General features: G+C 30.8%; 1 protein-coding gene across 1 annotated transcript in view; it reads right to left on the bottom strand.

Moving 5' to 3' along the window:
* The window catches only part of ARID2 (AT-rich interaction domain 2), a 169,693-nt gene that overhangs the window by 69,120 nt on the left and 80,072 nt on the right, over positions 1 to 20,501 (bottom strand). The window contains exons 4-6 of the mRNA XM_079139495.1: positions 10,871 to 11,004; positions 5,555 to 5,773; positions 4,873 to 4,940 (exon numbers count right to left, since the gene is read on the bottom strand). Coding sequence (XP_078995621.1) covers positions 4,873 to 4,940; positions 5,555 to 5,773; positions 10,871 to 11,004 — 421 coding nt within the window. The remainder of the gene's footprint in view (positions 1 to 4,872; positions 4,941 to 5,554; positions 5,774 to 10,870; positions 11,005 to 20,501) is intronic.

Below are 20,501 nucleotides of genomic sequence, written 5' to 3'. Positions count from 1 at the left end.
AACTAGAATAACTTCATATATTTTTGGAAATAAAGAAAAAATTCCTTTTTAAAAGGGAAAATACTGGGGAATGATATTGGGCAAATCATATTGTTATACTGTATGTGTATACCAATATGCAACAAAAAATCCCACCACTATGTAAAACAGTAAATGCACCAATTAAAAAAAGATTAAAAAAGAAAATTCCTTTCTAAATAACTCAGATATCAAGCAGGAAATCATAAAAGAAATGAGAAGACATTTTAAATTGAGTTATAATGAAAATATGACATATCAAAATCACTAGTATAAAGATAAAACTGTACCTTAAGGGAATTTTCTAGTGTTAAACATATGATTATACTCATTAGAAAAAAATCATCAAAGCAGCTTAATTAATTGAAAAAGTGAAATAAATTAAAAGAAAACAGTACACAGAAAGATAAAGAGCAGAAATTAATGAAAAGAAAACTCATATAATGGTGAACATGTTAACTTTAATATATTTGTCTGTTCTTGATTTCATGTGATTAGTGATATAATGACAACTCCCTATTCCCATGAGGACTACACATATACACAAAATTTTGTGCAACTTTAAATTTTATCACCAACTTTCCAGAGTTAAGAAAAGTATGTAACTCTACAATCAAAGGGATTAGTTTCAATGGGTGGGATGAGGATAGGAGACAGGATCTCAGGTCTGTTTGTGAAATGGGGAATTAAAATGCAACACCATATCATGGTGAAACGTGATACTCAAAAAAAGGAGTGAAAAATGGTTGACTGTTTCTATTAAGTTTTGATTAAAAACAATACCTGAAAATTTTCACCACTAGCCTGCTCCTCAATCCTTGTGGTTTTACTATCTGAGGCACTGGAAACTCAATGAAGCTAGTAATATATTCATTCTAAACCAGTATTTTCTTTTAAATAATGGGCAAATGAAACCAGTACTGGAGGAAAAATTCTCAATCCAGTCTGCATAAAAATCCCAAAGAAAGAAGTACTGTTGAAATTTGTAGCACCATAAAAATATAAGGAAATACATAAATCCCTATGTGAATAAATTTAGCTACAAGACATTAAAATATTAGAATTGACAGGTGTATTTGTATTTAATTTTAATACACATCATATATTTATATATAATACTTATGTTTTATACTTACATTTTGTATTTGTTATGTAAATTATATTGAATTATAAAAAGGATTTTAAAATATATATTAATACATGTACAAAAAAGTACATAAGTAAAATAAGACCATAAAGGACAAATTTAACAAAGGCCAAAGAGAACTTGTAGAAATAAAAACAAATGGATCCAGTGGCATATTAGGTACAACTGAAAATAATTACTTGAACTGAAAAACAAATCAAGGATGTTACCAGTTAATGAAACAGACAATATAATTAAAAGGTTAAGAAAGGTGGAAGATAGAAAACACTCAACTTTGAAATTACAGAAGTAAAGAAAATTTACACCTTGTTACTTGGTTGCAAAACACCAAAGAAACAGAAGAGCCAAAATTTAAAAAAGAAAAGATTAAAAGGAAGGTAAAAACAACAGAATGACAAAAAACAAAAACAAAACAAAAAAATCTACAATTCTATACAAATAGAATATGGTTTAAACACAAGATAATCAAAGAATTGGTCTACTAGAGCATTATTTCAATAAATACAACAATATGACTGAATATATTTGGGCATTAATTAGAATTTTGTCAACTGCATATTCATATCTACAACAGTCATATTTGTATACTTTCCCTTTTGCTTACCAGTGTCCTTCAACACAAGCATACTTCCATAACTCAAACTAGATTTGATTTTACCTCAGAGCATTTGCATCTGCTACTCCCTTGGCCTGAAATGCTCTTCCTCCAGAGAGGTTGATGATCCCCTATGATCACTTAAATCTACCAAAAATCATCAGATTTTTGCTTTATTGAGAGAAGCATTTGTTGGTCACAATATTTAATGTTGCACATGCCTACACGTCTTACAACTCTATCACATTATCCTGTTTTATTTTCCTCATAATACTTGCAAAATTCTCAACCTACATTGTTTGATTTTATTGTCTGTCTTCCTGGAATTGAAAAGAAAGTCAGTAAGGGTGCAGGGACCTTGTTTCTCCAGTGTCTGGAAAAACTGTAGTACATATAAAATGCTTAGTAAATATTTGCCAAATAAAGAAATTTATGTGCAAAATTATTAAAAGGCAATCAATTAAGTAAAACAGTTCAAACAATTTTTCTTTTCTTTTTCTTTGTGGTACCAGGGATTAAATTCAGAGGTGCTTAACCACTGAGTCACATCCCCAGCCCTTTTTATTTTTTATTTTGAGACGGAGTCTCGCTAAGTTGCTCAGGGCCTTGCTAAATTGCTGAGGCTGGTTTTGAACTTGCGATCCTCCTGCCTCAGCCTCCCAAGCTGCTGGGATTACAGGCGAGTGCCACCACGCCCGGCTCAACCCATTTTTCTCTGAAATGAAGAGGTTTAAAACTATTAATCAGGCAATTTTTATCAGATATCAGATAAATAACAGAAACTGCAATTGATTATACAGTATTTTATGAAGCACTGGGCCTAGCTATTTTCAAGTATAAACTGCATTTAGCATAATAACATGAAAGGTAATTATCATTAATTAATATGGTATATTTTTCTTAAACGGATTTAGTGTAATCTTCAACTCTGAAATTTTACTTCTTGGAATTTATTCTAAGAAAAAAACTACTATATACTTACAGATTTGACTGTAAGTATGTGGATCCTAGCTAGGTCATAATAATTATCTAAATTTCTGAAAATACACATTATTTACATGAATTGTTAATATCTGTAATATAAATAAGTGGTTACTAAAAGGTTAAACATTAATAATAAGAAGGAAAGCTCCTAACATAAGTGAAAGGGCAAGTTACAAATTAAGTCTGAGTACTGAGGATGTAGCTCACTGGGAGGAATTGCTTATCACATGTAAGGCCCTGGGTTCTATCCCTGGTCCAACACACATATACATACACACATACACACACACACACGTTGGAAACAAAATTCTATTTTTTAAATATTATATGTATAAAAATACTTGATATATGCACATAAAAAACAATGTTTATTTCTGGGTGCTTGTAATTAATGATGGTTTTAAGTTTTGCCTTTTGCTATGAATTCTAGCTTTTCCACAATGTACATCCATTACTTCTATAAAACTATGAAAACATCTTTTTCCTCCATCATTTATTAAATATAACCAGCTCATTAAAATAAAATTCATGTATATTACATCTCTACAAAAACACTGTAGTTTCCTATATTGCTTTAAATATGTTACAATGGAATTGTTTTGAAAAAAAAAAAGGCAAAAAACTGCCCCAAACTTGTAAAAATAAAAAAAAAGGTAACGACTATTAAATTGTTTCATATCTAGTCCACATTAATTTTCAATACTTAACTAAAAAGTAGTAAAAGAACATTTTATACTTTAGCTTTTAAACAAATTCATAAGGCACTTTATACAAAAATTATTTTGACATAAACTAATGATATTGAGTATCTATAACCTTTTAATTTTATATCTTTTTAGCTGAAGAAACAATTAGCACTATACAATTATAAAGGAAAAATACCTAAGTGGTAATATTAGTTAGGAATCAACCCTGTAAGGATTTTGTGAAGATTAAAACATCAGATGTTGACAAATAACTCAAGAAATCATGCAATTCCACATTAAAGGCTCAATAATATCTTGATGCATAATTTCTAATGATAATTTATAACACTTGAGACTTATGAAGAAGTTGAAGTTTTTGATTATTAGAACCTTATAAGTTGTTTTGTTAGTTAAACCTAACAACTGGCAATATTTACTTTAAAAAAACTTAAAGCTTCTTATTTATAAGTAATTCACCTAATGTAGTCCAGGTTTTTAAAATTTTACAATTTGATATATTGTAATAGTTGGACATAAATTCTAATTTCATGTTTCTTTAGATAATATTGCACTAGAAAAATCTTACAATCTGTTGACAGATAGTTTTTCTTAAAAGAAATTTTTTAACTCAAATTTGCACAATATTTCAATATTGAAAGTTTTATTGCAACTGACTTTAATATTTAAGTGATTAGTCTATATATGTTTTATATCATGGTTTTGGGGTCTGCTATTAAGAAAAAAAGTAGACAGGTTTGAAACTTTTAGCTAAAGAAACAATCAAAAGCTGTCAAACTAAAAAGCTATTTGTATATCAATTTTAAAGAAAAGAAAATGTGTTTACAGAATAGTGTTTAATGTCCATGTTCTATTATTAATAATATGACAGACTGTATGCTCAGAGGGTTAATGAAGGAGGCATCCCACGTGTTATTTGAAAGCCAGGAAAATTAGACAAGTGTAAATTAGAAAACAAATGTACAATTCTTTTTGGAGTTTGTTATCTGAAGTTCAAGATATTTTTTTTTTTCAAAAATATAGTCAGATATTTTCCCATATATGAACACCTACTCAACTTATATAGTCATAAGTCTTCTTTAGAAATTCATGAAAGGTCTGAATTTTCATTTCTCCCTGAATTGCACAGTCAAAATGTACATAAAAATAAAACTTCCTGAAACTTTCTCAGAATTCCAGGTAGGAATAAAGTCATTAAAATATTTATTGCTATTGTTGTTGATATATCATCACCAGAAATCAACACAAATGTAATCCTAAAAGATTACCTACTCAACTTAATCATAACTTCTAAACAGGTATGTTTATAATTGGCTAAAGATAAAAGCATGAGTAGTATCATACACATCAAATGAGTCATTTGATCCACTATTGTCTTGGCTACATAGAATTCAATGGTTAACATTTTAATTTATGTTTATTACCTTAACAAAGTCTCTATCAGTCTTCTCTTTCCATTCTTCTCCAAATACAGTAGAAAAGGATCCTAAAGCTAAAATAATAAATAGTACATTTAGTATGTATTAATTTTTTATTTATTTCTTAATATTACAAAAGCTATGAAAAAGTTTTGATATATCTTGTTCACTAAAAATTGTTTCATAGTAAATGATAGTAGTAATTATTACTAGTATCAATTTTTAAAAATTATATTACCCCACCCCCCAAAACATGTGTCCCCACAAACTGAAAATATACAACTTAAACTGGGTATAGTTCAGTGGTAGAGCACTCAGTGAGCATTCATGAGGCTCTGCGTTCCATCCCCAACACTGCAAAAACACAAAACAAAACTCATTTTCAAAAGATACACAGACAGTAAAGAAAAGAAATGAAGATTACTATAATACTATGTATTAGTTTCCATTTGTAGAGAAGAAAAGTCTTAATAGGTCAAAATGATGCTATTGCTGTTAGATTGTTAATCTGTCATAATTTAAATTTTTCATATTAATTTCAGAAATAACTGTGTAATTTCTATTCCAAAAAACAGAGCAAGACATTCTTTGTTATTGACAAATAGAGTATTTTTCTCCTTAAAAACATTTGAAAAAATCCTTAACACTTCTCAGAAAAATCACTTAATATGTTCAGCTTAAAACTTACTGTCATCAAACACCCCAGCATTAGCAAGTAATAATGTGATGATTTTAGGGTCTTTTTCAAGTTGCATGACGTGCTTGCTTTCATTTGATAGGAGAGTGCATACATTAATAGCAAAGTCCACTTCATTTGGGAGTCCAGATAACAGTGAAAGCACCAATTTATTATAATCATTTGGCGAATTAAAATCCATAGAAAGCCCATAACTTTGCCGCAGATAATCTAACAAAGAAAAAAGAAAAAAGAAAACACCTTAAGTATATTGAAGATTATGGTTAGTATCTTCTGAAGCGAGACAAAGCTTTCTCTTTTTCTTAATAAAATGAAAACTGATTAGAAGTTAAAAAGTTCAACTTTCTGAACTTAGGATTGCAAATCACAAAAACTAGTCTTGAAAAAGAATAAAAACAAAAAATGTACTTACCACCTTCTTGAACATCATGGTCAAAGTAGTACTGCATGATTAATTTCTACACTACACTTTCACTACACTTTCACTCTTGCATTTCAAAGAACCAATTTATTATAAGAGATAATTAACAATAGTAAAAGTCATCCTTCTGAGTTTTAGAATTCTGTCAGTTTTGACAAATATACACAGTCTTTTAATTGCAACCACAGTTAATGCCAAACAAATAGAATCATACAGCAAGTAGCCTTTTGTTTAACAAAATGATTTGAGATCACATCTATGATCATGCATGAATCAGTTATCCATTCCTTTTTACACACAGTTTGTTTATTCATTTCCTATTTAAGTACATTTGAGTTATTTCTGGGTTTTAGCACCTATAAATATAGTTGCTATATACATGCACATACAGATTTCACTTTTAAAAAAATATTTTTAGTGGTCAATGGATTATTTATTTTGATGTGGTGCTGAGGATAGAACCCAGTGCCTCCCATGTGCTAGTCAAGCACTCTATCACTAAGCCATAACCCCACCTTGGATTTCACATTTTTTTCATTCCTCTTGGCAAAATATCTATAAGTGGTATGGCTGAGTTACACATAAATGTATGCTTAACATGAATTATGAAATTGTTTATGAAGTGGCTTACATTTTGCATTTCCACCAGCAATGTACAGAGTTCTCCTTGTTTTCTTTTTTTGCCAGCATGTATTATTGTGGGTTTTAAATATTTTTAATACATATCATTTATTAAATATTTGTTTTACAAATATTTTCTCCCAGATAAAATATTACTTTACTTAAGTGTCTTTTAAGAGAAATTTTAAGGTTACAAAAGACAATTTATAAATTTTTACTTTTACAGTTCATGTTTTTCTATCCTAAGAAACTCCTGCCTGAAGCAATGTAACTTAAGAATTGCCTAAAACACTTATACTCACTTTTAACTGGGGCAGCTTACGCCTTGGCAGCTATGTCCTAAGACAAACACACTATGTACAAATAAAGCTGTAACTAGTTTAAAGAAGCAAAGAAACAAGAATTAGAAAACTTTTATATGAAACATTTCAGAAAAATCTGATTTTGAAAAAAAATTTTAACTCCTCTAAATAAGAGGCAAATAAAAATCTATTGTCATAATATGCCACAGAAGAAAATGACAGATGAATTTTTTCATATCCTAATACAGACAAGTGAAAACCTCTTCAATTCTAAAATATTCTAGGAATTCGTCTAAAAACATAATGGTGAATAAGTGTCACGGCAGAGTTATAAGTGATTATGACACAGTTTCTTTACCATATTTGAGGTTGGACATAACGACATATTGTTTACCTTTGTGACTTGATAAATGAAATTTCTTAATAATTTATAGAGAAAAAAATAACAAAACATCTAAGAATCTAGGAGCAGATTTCAATATTTCCAGATTATAATCAGTAATCGATAATGAGAAGATAAGTCTTAGCAATAATCTTTCGATTTCACATAGCGTTCATGCAAATCTCTTGTATAAAAATAACATTGCAACTCATATTCAATTATCTATGATAGCCCAAAGTTTGAATATGATCTTAGGATTGTTCTATTTGATACCAAACAGTAACAGATAATCAATACGACCTTACCCAAATGACTTTGCTAAACATAAAACAAATATATATGAATTGTTCTTTAATTATTAGGCTTGACAAATATTTCTAAGACAAAGTAGAAGAAACTGTTTACAAGATTTAGCTGGGTGCAAAGGCATGCACCTATATTCCTAGCTACTAGGGAGTCTGAGACTGAATCTTTTTTAAAAAAAGAGAGATATTTTGAGTTCCTTTTCTCTTCCCCAAGGAGATATGATCAAACTGCCATGATTTTATATTCAGAACAGGATTGGAAATTTATTTTCAACATTCTAGATTTAAAATTTATATAAATGGATCATTACTGACAATTTGAGGTAATCACTTCTCTTTATTTTTAGCTTAGAGGAAAGGAGAAGAGTTGCTCCTGGAGTGCTGTTTATGTCCAATGCAGGACTTCTACAATACATTCTTTCTATTGATATTGGCAGTGACTATTGTGGTCCAAACATCTGCTAGAATATCAAACATTTAAAGAAAAATATTTACCTAAAAACAACTGGTAAAATATTTAAAACTTCCTATATTGAACTTTTCCAAATTTAATACCAGGTATACAAAAGGACAAGGTGCTTGGCTGCCTTTTAAAAACTGATTGAGTTGGATTAAATGATCATTACAATCCTGACAAACTCTAAAATTCTTGAATACTGTTAATTGCAATGAGTTGTCATTTGTCAATTCTGCCTTTCACAATTTTTCTATAATGACCACTGCAAATTTCTACAATGATGTAGCAAAAACAAACAAACAAAAAAGTGTGTGTGTGTGTGCGTGTTGCTGGGAATCCAACCCAGAGCCTCATGAGTGCTAGGAAAGTGCTCTACTACTGAGCTATATCTCCAGCCATAAACATTTTTCTCTAAACACTCTTTTTTTTTTTTTTTTTTTCCTGTGGTTCTGGGCATTAAACCCAGGGACATACCCATGCTAGGCAAGGGTTCTACCACTAAGCTACATCCCAGTCCCTTTATATTTCAGACAGTCTTGCTAAGTTGTCCAGGCTGGACTCAAACTTGAGATCCTCCTGTCTCAGCCTCCAGAACTGCTGAATTATAAGCATGTGACACTGAACCTGGTTCTAAATGCTCTTAATTTATCACTAGGTAACTCCATTTTGATGGTTATTTAGAACACATACACCATATACATATGCACAGTGTATCTATGAAATTTATTCTATTTTCCTTAATGACACCTGAAAAGAATCATTAGTAAAGGATTTACATATTGATAATCATGAAATTTGTAGAAAACCATCATGATGTATGACATTTTTAAGAAAAACAAAACTCTAAATTCATAAATACAACTATGAAATATTACCTCAAGTTTGAATTATATATTCTATAATTTTATGATCCTCAGCAATTATCAGTTTTTTCCTCTATGAATCCTTAACCCTGATTTTGTCAAACATATTATGTAACTGTTCAGATTCTCCTTATAACAAGTCAGACATATCAAAGCACTTCAAAAAGAAGTTGTTAAAATGACAGATTAAGCAAGTCTATAATTTCTTTACCTTGTGTAATTCTATCAATGAGTTTTATTATGGGCTTCTGAAATACCAAAAATATCTTTCATATACCTTAAAGTAAATCAGCTTTAAGTAGGGGAGGGGAGGCAGAAAACAGATTCAGGAGGGGGAAGAAGAAAGAAAAGAAAGAAAAGAAAGAAGGAAAGAAAGAAAGAAAGAGAGAAAGAAAAAGAGAAAGGAAGGAAGGAAGGAAGGAAGGAAGGAAGGAAGGAAGGAAGGAAGGAAGGAAGGAAGGAAGGAAGGAAGGGAAGGAAGGAAGGAAGGAAGGAAGGAAGGAAGGAAGAAAAGGAAAGAAAGAAAGAAAGAAAGAAAGAAAGAAAGAAAGAAAGAAAGAAAGAAAGAAAGAAAGAAAGAAAAAGAAAGAAAGAAAGAGAAATAAAGAAAGAAAGAAAGAAAGAGAAAGAAAGAGAGAGAAAGAAAGAAAGAAAGAAAGAAAGAAAGAAAGAAAGAAAGAAAAAGAAAGAAGAAAAGAAAAAATTTAATCAAGTCTAAATGGAAAAAAGGGTTGGTTTCAGAAACTATAGTAGTAGACACTGAAATCAATTTAAACTACAAAGATGAACAGCAACACTGTGACTGTAATAAAGGATATCACATACTTATATAGTTAGTTATAATCCTAAAAGTCATTAGTACAATGTTTTCTTCAATGAACGAATATCCTCTATAATACCCTTGAATTAGATAGCAGTCACTGGCTCCTTTTAGGAACAAAGAACAAATCACATGACAAGTCACCTCACTGTATCAGCTTAAACTATTAGCAAGTTTGTCTATGTGGCAACTTAAAATATTCTCCTATAAGTTGGTTCTTTCAGTGATAACTATTACTTAAAAACAAAGCTATGTTTGGTTTACACTTCCTGCTCCTACCTCATCTCAATTATTTAAAAAAGCATCAGATGAATCCTCTTCTAATGAAAATCAGAGATTTTAAGAGGAAATTTGATTTTTGTAGTAATTACTGACAGGTGAAGAATATGTAGTCAAATTCAATATGAAAGAAACTTTGAAAAGACAACATGAAAGTAAAATAATAATTGATAACACTAACACAAATGAGACAGCTTAAATCTAAGATCCCCTATAAAGACTACCATCAGTAGCAATAAATAATACATATTTAGAATAACTATAATTCTTTAAAGAATATAACTTGGCAAAAGAAATATCTGTTTTTTTAGGCCAAATGCTGTTGAATTAAAAAAAAAAATAAATAACAACAACAAAAAAAAAAAACAGATGCACCTTATCTCCCTAGATCTTTCTTACTAGTCATCATCAGTCCCAATCCCCAGAGCCATTAAAAATTGGAACCCCCTTCAATTGTATTGAAAAATATTTATCAGATTCTTGAGCTGCTTACTTCCAATTTGAGTTCAGTTCTATTTAACTGCAGATTTTTCTATAACTGTTACAAGAGTGATTTTAAGTGAAAAATTTTTTACTGATATCATGGCAGGATATAACAGAATAATTAGAAACATTTCTGAGAATTTGAGTGTTGGGAATTCCAATAACTGTAGAATATCTCGAAGATCCTATATGAAAATTCTTGGTTTCTCTAATCTTAAATGGACCTTCCACATCTTGTTTTAGTTCAGGATAAATTGATGACCAGCCAATAAGGGATAAAAATGTTTTCAATAATGAACTAATTCATTGAATGATGTCTATCTTACCAATTCAAGGCTGTGGAATATGCCCTGTTAATTTACAGTGATATTTACCTGACACACTGTGTTGCTGGTAATTGTAGGAAGATGGAATTGCACCAATAGGAAGCTGTGGCTTTGGATTTCCTGGTGGTACCTCATCATCATCCTCCCCAAAATGATGAACTTTCTCGTACTTTTCTAAATAACTGGAATAGAAAAACAACACAGCAAAGAATTAAAAACACGTTTGTGTCTTCTTAAAACTCCTATCACATATCTGTTTATCTTTTCTGGATGTCCAAAACTAATAATAATAACATACCACAAATTTCTTATATTAGTGGAAGAGTAACTTCAGTAATATTCAATATTTATCAGTAACATTGCAGTTAACTCAATGTAATTCTAACAGAGTTTTGTTTTCAGAAGAGCAGACCACTATTTAAATAAAACTATAAAAGTAAGTGGATTATCAAAGAACAACTATTTGTAGATGAATGGTACTGTTTGTTAATCTTGGTCATTATCAAAACTAAGTGAAAATTAAGATTCCCTAATCTCTAGATAATCCAATCTCACCATAGTTACCACAAGTTCATGTACAACTGTCAATATATTTTCTGTGAATATTTTCAGTTAACATATTTTAAAGATCTGAGTATATTCACACATACTGTACTACTTCATTCTTTTTAATAGCTATATAGTATTTGATTCTACTGATACATAACAATTTAGTTCTTCGTACATTTAGGCTATTTTCAGTTTTGACTTTTACTATCATAAATCATATGCAATAAACTTGATTTGCTCATTTAAAATGAATATTTTTCTCTTCAAAGACACTGGAAATGATAGGGATGGCAAGGACAAATCCCCACCAAAAAAGTAATATGCCTAATAAATTCTGACCAATTTAAAAAATAGTTCCTGTATCCCCCACTATATCACCATTACTGGATATAATCAATCCTAACATTAATGAGAATTAAATTTTCAAGTTCATAATCTATTATCACCTACCAGTTCATAATAATATTCCCAAGGAAGGTTTTAAAATGGGGACACAATTAACCAAACCATGTCAAGCACAACACTGTATTCTAAGGTATCTGCTACTATAGTTCACAAGTAAGAGGTTAAACTGATTGATACAGACTTAAATTTACCATAGAAAAATTCCACGTGTGATTATTTTAAAGATCTATTGTTCTACCACTTCTGATCCAGAAAGATGCTAGGTTCACTGGCAGCTTTTTAAAAAGCTCTACAGCTACCCACCCTTTGCTTTTTGTGGGGCAGGTGTGTGCAGGGCGTGGGAAGATGTCAATGGACATAAAAAGATGTACTATTTTGTTTTTATAATCAAACCTTAATTTTTAAGGTGGAAAAACTAATGACTCAGAAAATCATAACTACTCCTCATTTTCCCATTCCAGTTTTTATAAGCAAAATAATTTATGTCCTCAAGTCTGAAAAGAAATTAAATTGTCCCTTTCTATTCCTTCCAAGTCCATTCCTTCCTTGTTCTCCATATAAGCTCAATTTGATCAGAGAACTCTATTCCAGCAGGCAGTTTGCTTGACAGCTAATGAATGCAACACTGCTACAGAAAGACAGCATAAAAAGGCAAAGACATATGAACAAATAGAACCCCAGAGCATTCATTCAGAAAGGGATGCACATGCACACATTTCTGTATGATCCAAGGGTGTCCCCAGCAGATAAAGTTTACAGTTTAAAAACAAAAGGAAGACAAAAGAGGGGCAGTTTTTCCCTAGTGTAAACCAACAATAAACTTAAATGGGTAAATGAATCAAGTCTTTATTATTAATGCAGATATTATAAAAAGAAGGGTAGGTATAAATTTAGACATAAAAGCAAACTGGAAAATAGCTGCTTAAATATTATGCAACATTTTGTCAGGAATTAAATTATAGTCTCATATGAAATCCCTTGGCCATACTGAACTAAACATATCTAGATGGTATGGTCTTTTAGAATTGACAGGTCACGGTGGAGTGGTTAAACACCCACTAAAGATAAATCATCTTTATGAAATTATCAAATGAAAGTAGAGATTTTGAAATTTTAAAATCAAAATCGTAAAACTAAATAGTGTTTAAGATGCTCTTTCAAGAAAAAGATACTCTTTACAAACTTCTTGCTAATGATCGCAAAAAGCAGATTTAAAATTTAAGTTTAGGTCAATATTTCTCTTGCTTGAGGGTCAATACTTGTTCTCATTGCCAGCATTTTGTATTTCCTACTGAGATGCAAAAAAGGTTTAGGTGTCCAATTCAGATCTCTTGTCTCTCTAAATAAATGAGCGCAGTCTTCTATTTTTATTTTTTAAAGAGTTATGCTTCTAAAAATTAAAAGGTATTAACAGGTCAAAGAATACAGCTAAAATACAAGAAACCACAGCTTGAATACTTCAAGCAGAAATAAGAAAATGGTAGAGTAGACACTTCCAACATGATTTATTGATAACCATACTATGAAATAAAAATAGTAACAATAACAATGCAATCAGATAGAAAAAGTAACCAAATCTGTAGATACTGCTATAGAAAACAGTATGGAGATTCCTCAGAAAACCTGCAATAGAATCACCATTTGACCCAGTTATTCCACTTCTTAGTATATACCCAAAGACTTAAAAATTGGCATTCTATAGTAATTCAGTCAGATCAATGTTTATAGCAGCTCAATTCACAATAACTGAGCTATGAAACCAACCTAGGTGCCCTTCAAAAGATGAATGGATAAAGAAAATGTGGTATATACACAATGGAATATTACTCAACCATAAAGAATAATAAAATAATGGCATTTGCCTGTAAATGGGTGGAACTGAAGACTCTCAGGCTAAGTGAAATAAGACAATCCTCCAAACCAAAGGCCAAATGTTCTCTCTGATATGTGGATGCCAACACACAATAAGGGGCAGGGGAGGAGGGAAGAATAGAAGTTCATTGGATTAAACAAAGGGAAATGAAGGGAAGGGAGAGGGGATAGGAATAGGAAAGACAGTAAAATGAATCAGACATAGCTTTCCTTTGTTCATTTATGAATACACGACCAGCGTAACTCTACAAGAGTGACAAGAATAGGACGTTACAGTGAGACCCTGTCTCTAAATAAAAATACAAAACAGGACTGGGGATGTGGCTTAGTGGACGTGGCCTTGAGTTCAATCTCTGGTAGCCCCCTAACACACACCAAAAAAGAAAAGAAAAAAAAAAAAAAAAAAAGGAATGAGAAGTTATACTCCACGTATGTATGTCAAAATATATTCTACCATCTTTTATAATTAAAAAGAATAAAAAATTTTTAGAAGAAATCTGAACAAAATTGACAATGAAATTAACCCTGTCCTAGGTTAATGCTATTATTGTTAGTTGATGATTTGTAAGATGCTTATAACTAAGTATCCAAAATTAGAAGACAAATTTATTTCAGCAACATTTTTTCAAGACAGTGAAACTTGAGCACTTTTGCAATTGTGGATTCAACCAAACAGGGATAGAAACTATTTGGAAAGAAACACTATGCCCACAGTATATATGTATACACTTTTTACTTCTCATTATTTCCTAAACCATGTAGTATAATATCACATTTACACTGCATTTAATGTAAGTAATCTAAAGATGATTTTAAAGACATAGGAGAATATGTGTGAAGATTATATACAAATATTGCACTACTTTCAAGAAATCAATCTCCTCACCCCCATACAAACATAATTGTTTTCCCAAACTATTTAAAATTATTTTCCTTGTTTATCATGACCTTGACATTTTTCAATAGCAATTATTTTGTAGAAAGTCCCTTAATCTGACGTTTCTTTACAATTAGATTAGGTACAGAGAATGCATTTTTGTGAGGAATACCACAGACAAATGGTATCCTAGTGTGCCTACAGGGAGCACATCATGTTGATTTGTCCAGCTGTCAGTGTCATTCACTTTGTTAAGGCTGGAATTATTTGGTTAATCTGTAATGAAGTTATTTCTTTCCTGCTGGAAATAATTTACAGAAAAACAGTTTAAGGTTATTTAAGTATCCTACTCCTTATCAAACATTCAACCACCAGCTTTAGAATCCACTGATGACTCCTGAATAAATCAATTATGTCTATGACAGTGATTTTTCTAACCCCATTATTACTGTGATAGGTTTTTCTATCATTTCTTCTACATTTATTAGTTAGCATGCTACTGTAATTGACTTCTTTCTATCCTCTCCCATTTCTTTATTATCTATTTACTGATACCACCATGGATTAAGATTCTTCTATTATTTCATGAATATTACATTTCCATCATTATTTAGTCTAATTTTCCAGCACCTAGATTTGGCTTCTGTATCCTTTAAACATCATCCCAGATTTGGCCAGTATGAGTTCTTTCAAGCTGGCTTCTGTATCCTTTTGATGCATCCCTATCATTTTATGAGCAGGTCTTTGCTTTATATTTATGGCACAATAAGATATTTCACAGTGATCTTGAATTTTCTTTGTTCCAGCCTTAAAATCAACTTTTTCACCAGGGAACACTACTTTTTAGAAAGGAATCATGTTAGAAACTAATAGGCTGATTGTAAGTGTCCTCAGTGCTTAAAAAGAATATTTGTTTCTAGACTTTTTCACTATATTTTAGTAAAAAGTATTAACACATGTGGGCTTACTTCTCTATCTATTAAAAAGGATGACAATAAATTCAACACCAATTGCACACCATAGTTCTCCCTTTTTATATTTTAAACTTTCTTCTCCAAGAGTAAGAAACCAGGATCATGTTGCACATTTGTTCAAATCTATAATAAACAAATCTAGAGTTCATTATGTTTTTTATAGTTATTTTATCTTTAGATCAATGGGCATATCATTTGAAACACAGATTGTTTCTGTATTTCTTCCACTTTGAGTTTATTCACCACATTCTTGTTGTTTTCTCTCTTTAAATCTAATTTTACTTGCTTATCTTTATTAATTCTTTCTAGGAATTTATTCTCAATATGAAAACCAAACTTGTGGGGTAACCTAAAGCAGCAATTATGAAAAATGTTTTCTTTGTTCTTTTGTTTTTAATGTCTTTTGGTATTCAGTAATGTCTGTATTTTTGTTCTATTGGTTATCTTTGTACTATACATTTGCAATGTCTTAATCTCAATTTTCTTATTTTGTCATCTGTAATAAATTTCAATAGTATCTTCTTATTCCCAACTACTGCTTTTATAACAATCAATATACTTAACTTACTTTTCTCTTTACCTCTTCTTTTATAGTTGCATTATTATTACTTTGAAAAACATTATTTACATATTATAATCTCCAAAATTTTGTGAGAAAAACTGAGAGGCAACATGGAAATATAAGGAATCAATTTCAGCAAAAATTTGCATAATTCACTCTGATTTTAAAACAGAGGTTCAGGATTATGTGTATACAGTGGCAAATTTGTCCCATTTCTTCCTTGTTGACACTCATTCCTGTATTTACAATATAAAAAGTATCAAAATAAACAGAATATAGAAATAGATCTTTGAGTCTATGTACAACAAAACAGTTATCTAAACTTTTTTAATATTAAGGCCTACCTCTTAGATAATGAATAAAGCATTTAAAAGAATAAGGAATCATTACAATTTAGTAGACTGAAAAGTTTTTTGTTGTTTGATTCAAGTGTATGCATGAATTATATGTAGATATTAGGCAGTCATCAATGAAGATAGCATTAATTGTTTAATGTTTTGAATATTTAGGGAATGACAAGAAGGTTTTTTCAAAACAGTGGTAGTAGGGGTTGAAAGACCAATTTCTGCTTTTCAGACTTTCTATAAATTTCTTTTCAAATAGCCAGGATTGATTTATATTATTTGCAATTGGTTACAATATCTATAACACAAGTAATTCCACTTCTGAAATCTGTCTGATATTTCTTGTTGGCAAAAGTTAACAGGGATGTGTTTTTACAGTAGATTTTAACAATAAGGAGACTGGGAAAAAAACTACATTTTCAAAAAATAGGAAACCACCATTTTAGATTCTTAAGTTGGATTACCATGTAGCTGTAAAAAAGATGAGTTAAATCTGTATGTGCTGGTATGCAATAAAACAAGGTGGAGAATGACTATGTGTGTGGTACATTTCTACCTATACAGAGATTCGCTATGTTTGCATATGAATGAATTTATTTCTGGAATAGAATTTTAAAATTTCCAATAGTGGTTACCTTTATTTTTTCATTTCTTAAAAAACAATGATTTTTTTTTTTTAAAAATTGATTACTTCCCAATAAAAAGCACTAATTAAAAAATAATAAATCTATGTATTTAAAAGTAAAAATATTTGAAACAGAATGAAGACATAAATCAAAAGAACAGTTAAAGTCAATTGTTCCATGTAAAAAGGTAGCATTTCAAATGTTTGGGGAATAATAATAGCACATTCAATTATTTGCAATGATATAACTCACTACAGGAAAAAAAATGAATAAAATTTTACATCATATAATACTGAGTAAAGAGATGGCCAGGTGAGTTAGATTTAAATATGTTTTTAATAAAAGAAATATAAGCTAATATTCATAAAAATATTAAGTTAAATATTTAAATACATGTTAATTAACATTTATAATATTAAAGAGAACATCATTTTCAGCACGTGACAGCACCCACAATGAAAATTAGTGTATTTATTTCAATAAAAGTTTAAAACTTCTTGTGCAAAAAATAATACAATACTAAACATTAGACAACAACCTAGAAAAAGTCTGTGATATAATTAAAGATCTACATCAAGCTGTACATCATCATTTTTAAGAATGAAAAACAACTGAACTATCCATAGGGAAACAATACACTAAGTTTCAAGCAAAACAAGTTTGTGAAGCCAATAAAATCGATGACGAAGAATACTTATTAACATGTAAAATATTTTAGATATTATAAGTATTAACCTCTTAAGTACACAAGTGCAAAGAAAATTGTCATAAAGCATAAACAAATGTTGACAGTGTTAGAAATATTTGATTTAAATTTTATTTATAATTACTAATTTTTTAACAGTAAATGTTTTAAAGATCCCCCCACTTCAAAAAAAAAAGTGTAGACAGAAGTTATTCCTTCAGGGTCCAGAATGGGAAAACAATGGGTAAATACAAATTACATAAACACAAAAATGGTGGAGAAGTTTTAAAAAAGCACCAGTTTTTATTAGTATAATAGAAGACTATCTAAACAAGAGTAGAGTAGGCATGAGTGAGGATTGGGGAATTAAGCAAAGTGATAAATCAAACAGCTTTTCTAGAAAAAGAAAATGTGGTATTTTTTGACACTGTACCCAGTTAATAGTAGGGTTGTCTGGGGACAGACTTCAACTTGGGAAGAAGATTGGAGGAAACAGGAAATGGGTAGAAGGGGCAGGAAGAGGATTAGAAGGAATATGAAAGGGAGAAGAAAAAATGAAAGGGCAGCAAAGAGAGTAAGGAAGAGAAGAAAGGAAATAGACAGTAGACACAAATATGCTTTGAAATGAACTGGGAAGTTTGAAAGAGGGAGAGTGGGGAATAAGGAAGAAAAGTTTCCTAAGGAAGAAGAAGACAGGACAGAAATCATAAGAAAATGTTGATGATAAGAGTGTTTTATAAATGTAAGGGGATATTTAGAGGCTACAGTGGAGTGTTAAACTTAACTGGACAGCCCTGACTGTGAGTAGACTAGAGGTGACTGTACCGTGGTTAAAAGTGTTCCTTTACAGGCTGATGAATCTAGATGTGCCTTTGACACTAGCATATGGAGAGTGCAAAAGATGCAATATAATACAACCCTATACTAAAATGCACCCTTCATAATGCCTGAATTTATTTCTGAATTGTTACAAAAGATAAAATTTGATTATATTTGTTAAATAATCTAAGACCTATGCCCTAGGTTAAAAAATCTAATAGAATACTAAAAATCCAAGAGGTTGGGGGAGAAGACAAGAGTGAAGTATTTTAAGACAGTAATTTTAGATGGAAATGGGAATAATGAAAGACTTCTAGAAATCTGAGAGAATAGTATAAATACTATGGAATTCCCTTTCAGAGTCAGTTCTACCATACAATACATAAATTACTTTTAATACTTAATAGCTAAACACTTTTTTTCTGACTTGAGACAGGGTGACTGAAGGCTCTAGGCAAATGAAGAAGTATTATCTCTCAAACTCAGGGGAGATGTGCTTGTTTAACCAATTAAAGTACAAAGGACATTACAAGTTCACAGGTTACACAGACTGCTGCTGAAACATCCCTGATATTACTCCAACTCAAAGAAGTGAGGAGACAAAAGCCACAAATCAACAAGGACACAAGGAGGTACAATCAGGGAACTCAGGTCTCACCCTTTGACATCAACTCAGACATCAAAAACAGGGAGAAGTCCCAGAATAAATGAGATAATTACACAGAAAAGGACACATACACACAGGCATGCACACGTGCACACACACATACAGTGGTAAAGTAATCCACCTCAATAGATGTGCAAGTCCAAGACCTTTGAAAACATGAGGAAATAGGCAAACCAATCTCCCCCCAAAATCTACAGTCCCTGAGCAAAAGATCCCACTGATAGTGAGGTAGAGGAAAGCTCAGAGAAAGATTATAAAAAAGCTGATTATTAAAATGGTCAATAAACTAAAAGCAAATTTAAGTGAGGAATTAAGAGAGCAATTACAGGAGAGGAAAAATCATTTTAATAAAGAAATAGAAATAGTGAAAAGAAACCAAGCTAGAAATGAAAGTCACAATCAATAAAATTAAAAACTCACTTGAAAACATCACAAACAGATGAGATGCAGAGAAAATAGAAATAGTCCTTGAAGACAGAACTTCAGGCCTTCAAGACAAGGTATAAGATTTTGAGTATACAGAACACAATAAAGGGAAAACATTTATATAACACGACCAGAACAAATAAGAACTCTGGGACAACATTAAAAGACCAAATCTGAGAATCACTGAGATAGAAGAGAATGGGATAGAAGATACAAACTAAAGCATAAAGTACATTTTAATTGAGATAGTTACAGAAAACTTATCCCATATCAGAAATGAGAAAGACATCCACATACAGGAGGCTTACAGAACCCCACACTAGTTAAATGAGAAGCTCACCAGACACATAATAATCAAAATGCCTAACACAGAAAATAAGAAAGGAATATTAAACACTACAAGAGAAAGAAATATCAGGTCACATTTAGAGGCACAACAGTAACACTTACTTCTGATTTCTCAGCTTAGACCTCCCTAAAATCATGGAGGGCCTGGAATGAGGTAGTCCAAGCCCTTAAAGAAAACAACTGCCTGCCAAGGTTACTATACCCAGCATAGCTTAGTTTTAAATTTGAGGAAGAAATAAAAACATTCCATGATAATGATAAACTAAAAGAATTCATGCGCACCAAGCCCGCACTATAAAGAATACTCAAACTACACACAGAGGAACTAAATAACATTTCTTAAACCTCCCAAATACCTGGAAATTCAATAGAAGAAGAATTCACTGAATGAGAATCAAGATAGGACAAAATATAGTCCAAAAAATGGCAGGAAACTACAAACACATACCCATACTAGTGCTGAATCAACAGTCTCAACTTCCTGATTAAAAGACACAGATAAGAGGAATGGATCAAAAAACAAGA

The sequence above is a fragment of the Sciurus vulgaris genome, assembly GCF_902686455.1.
Source record: "Sciurus vulgaris genome assembly, chromosome: 5".
NCBI lineage: Eukaryota > Metazoa > Chordata > Mammalia > Rodentia > Sciuridae > Sciurus > Sciurus vulgaris.
The sequence above is the reverse complement of the archived record's forward strand: the minus strand, read 5'-3'. Positions and strand labels throughout refer to the sequence as shown.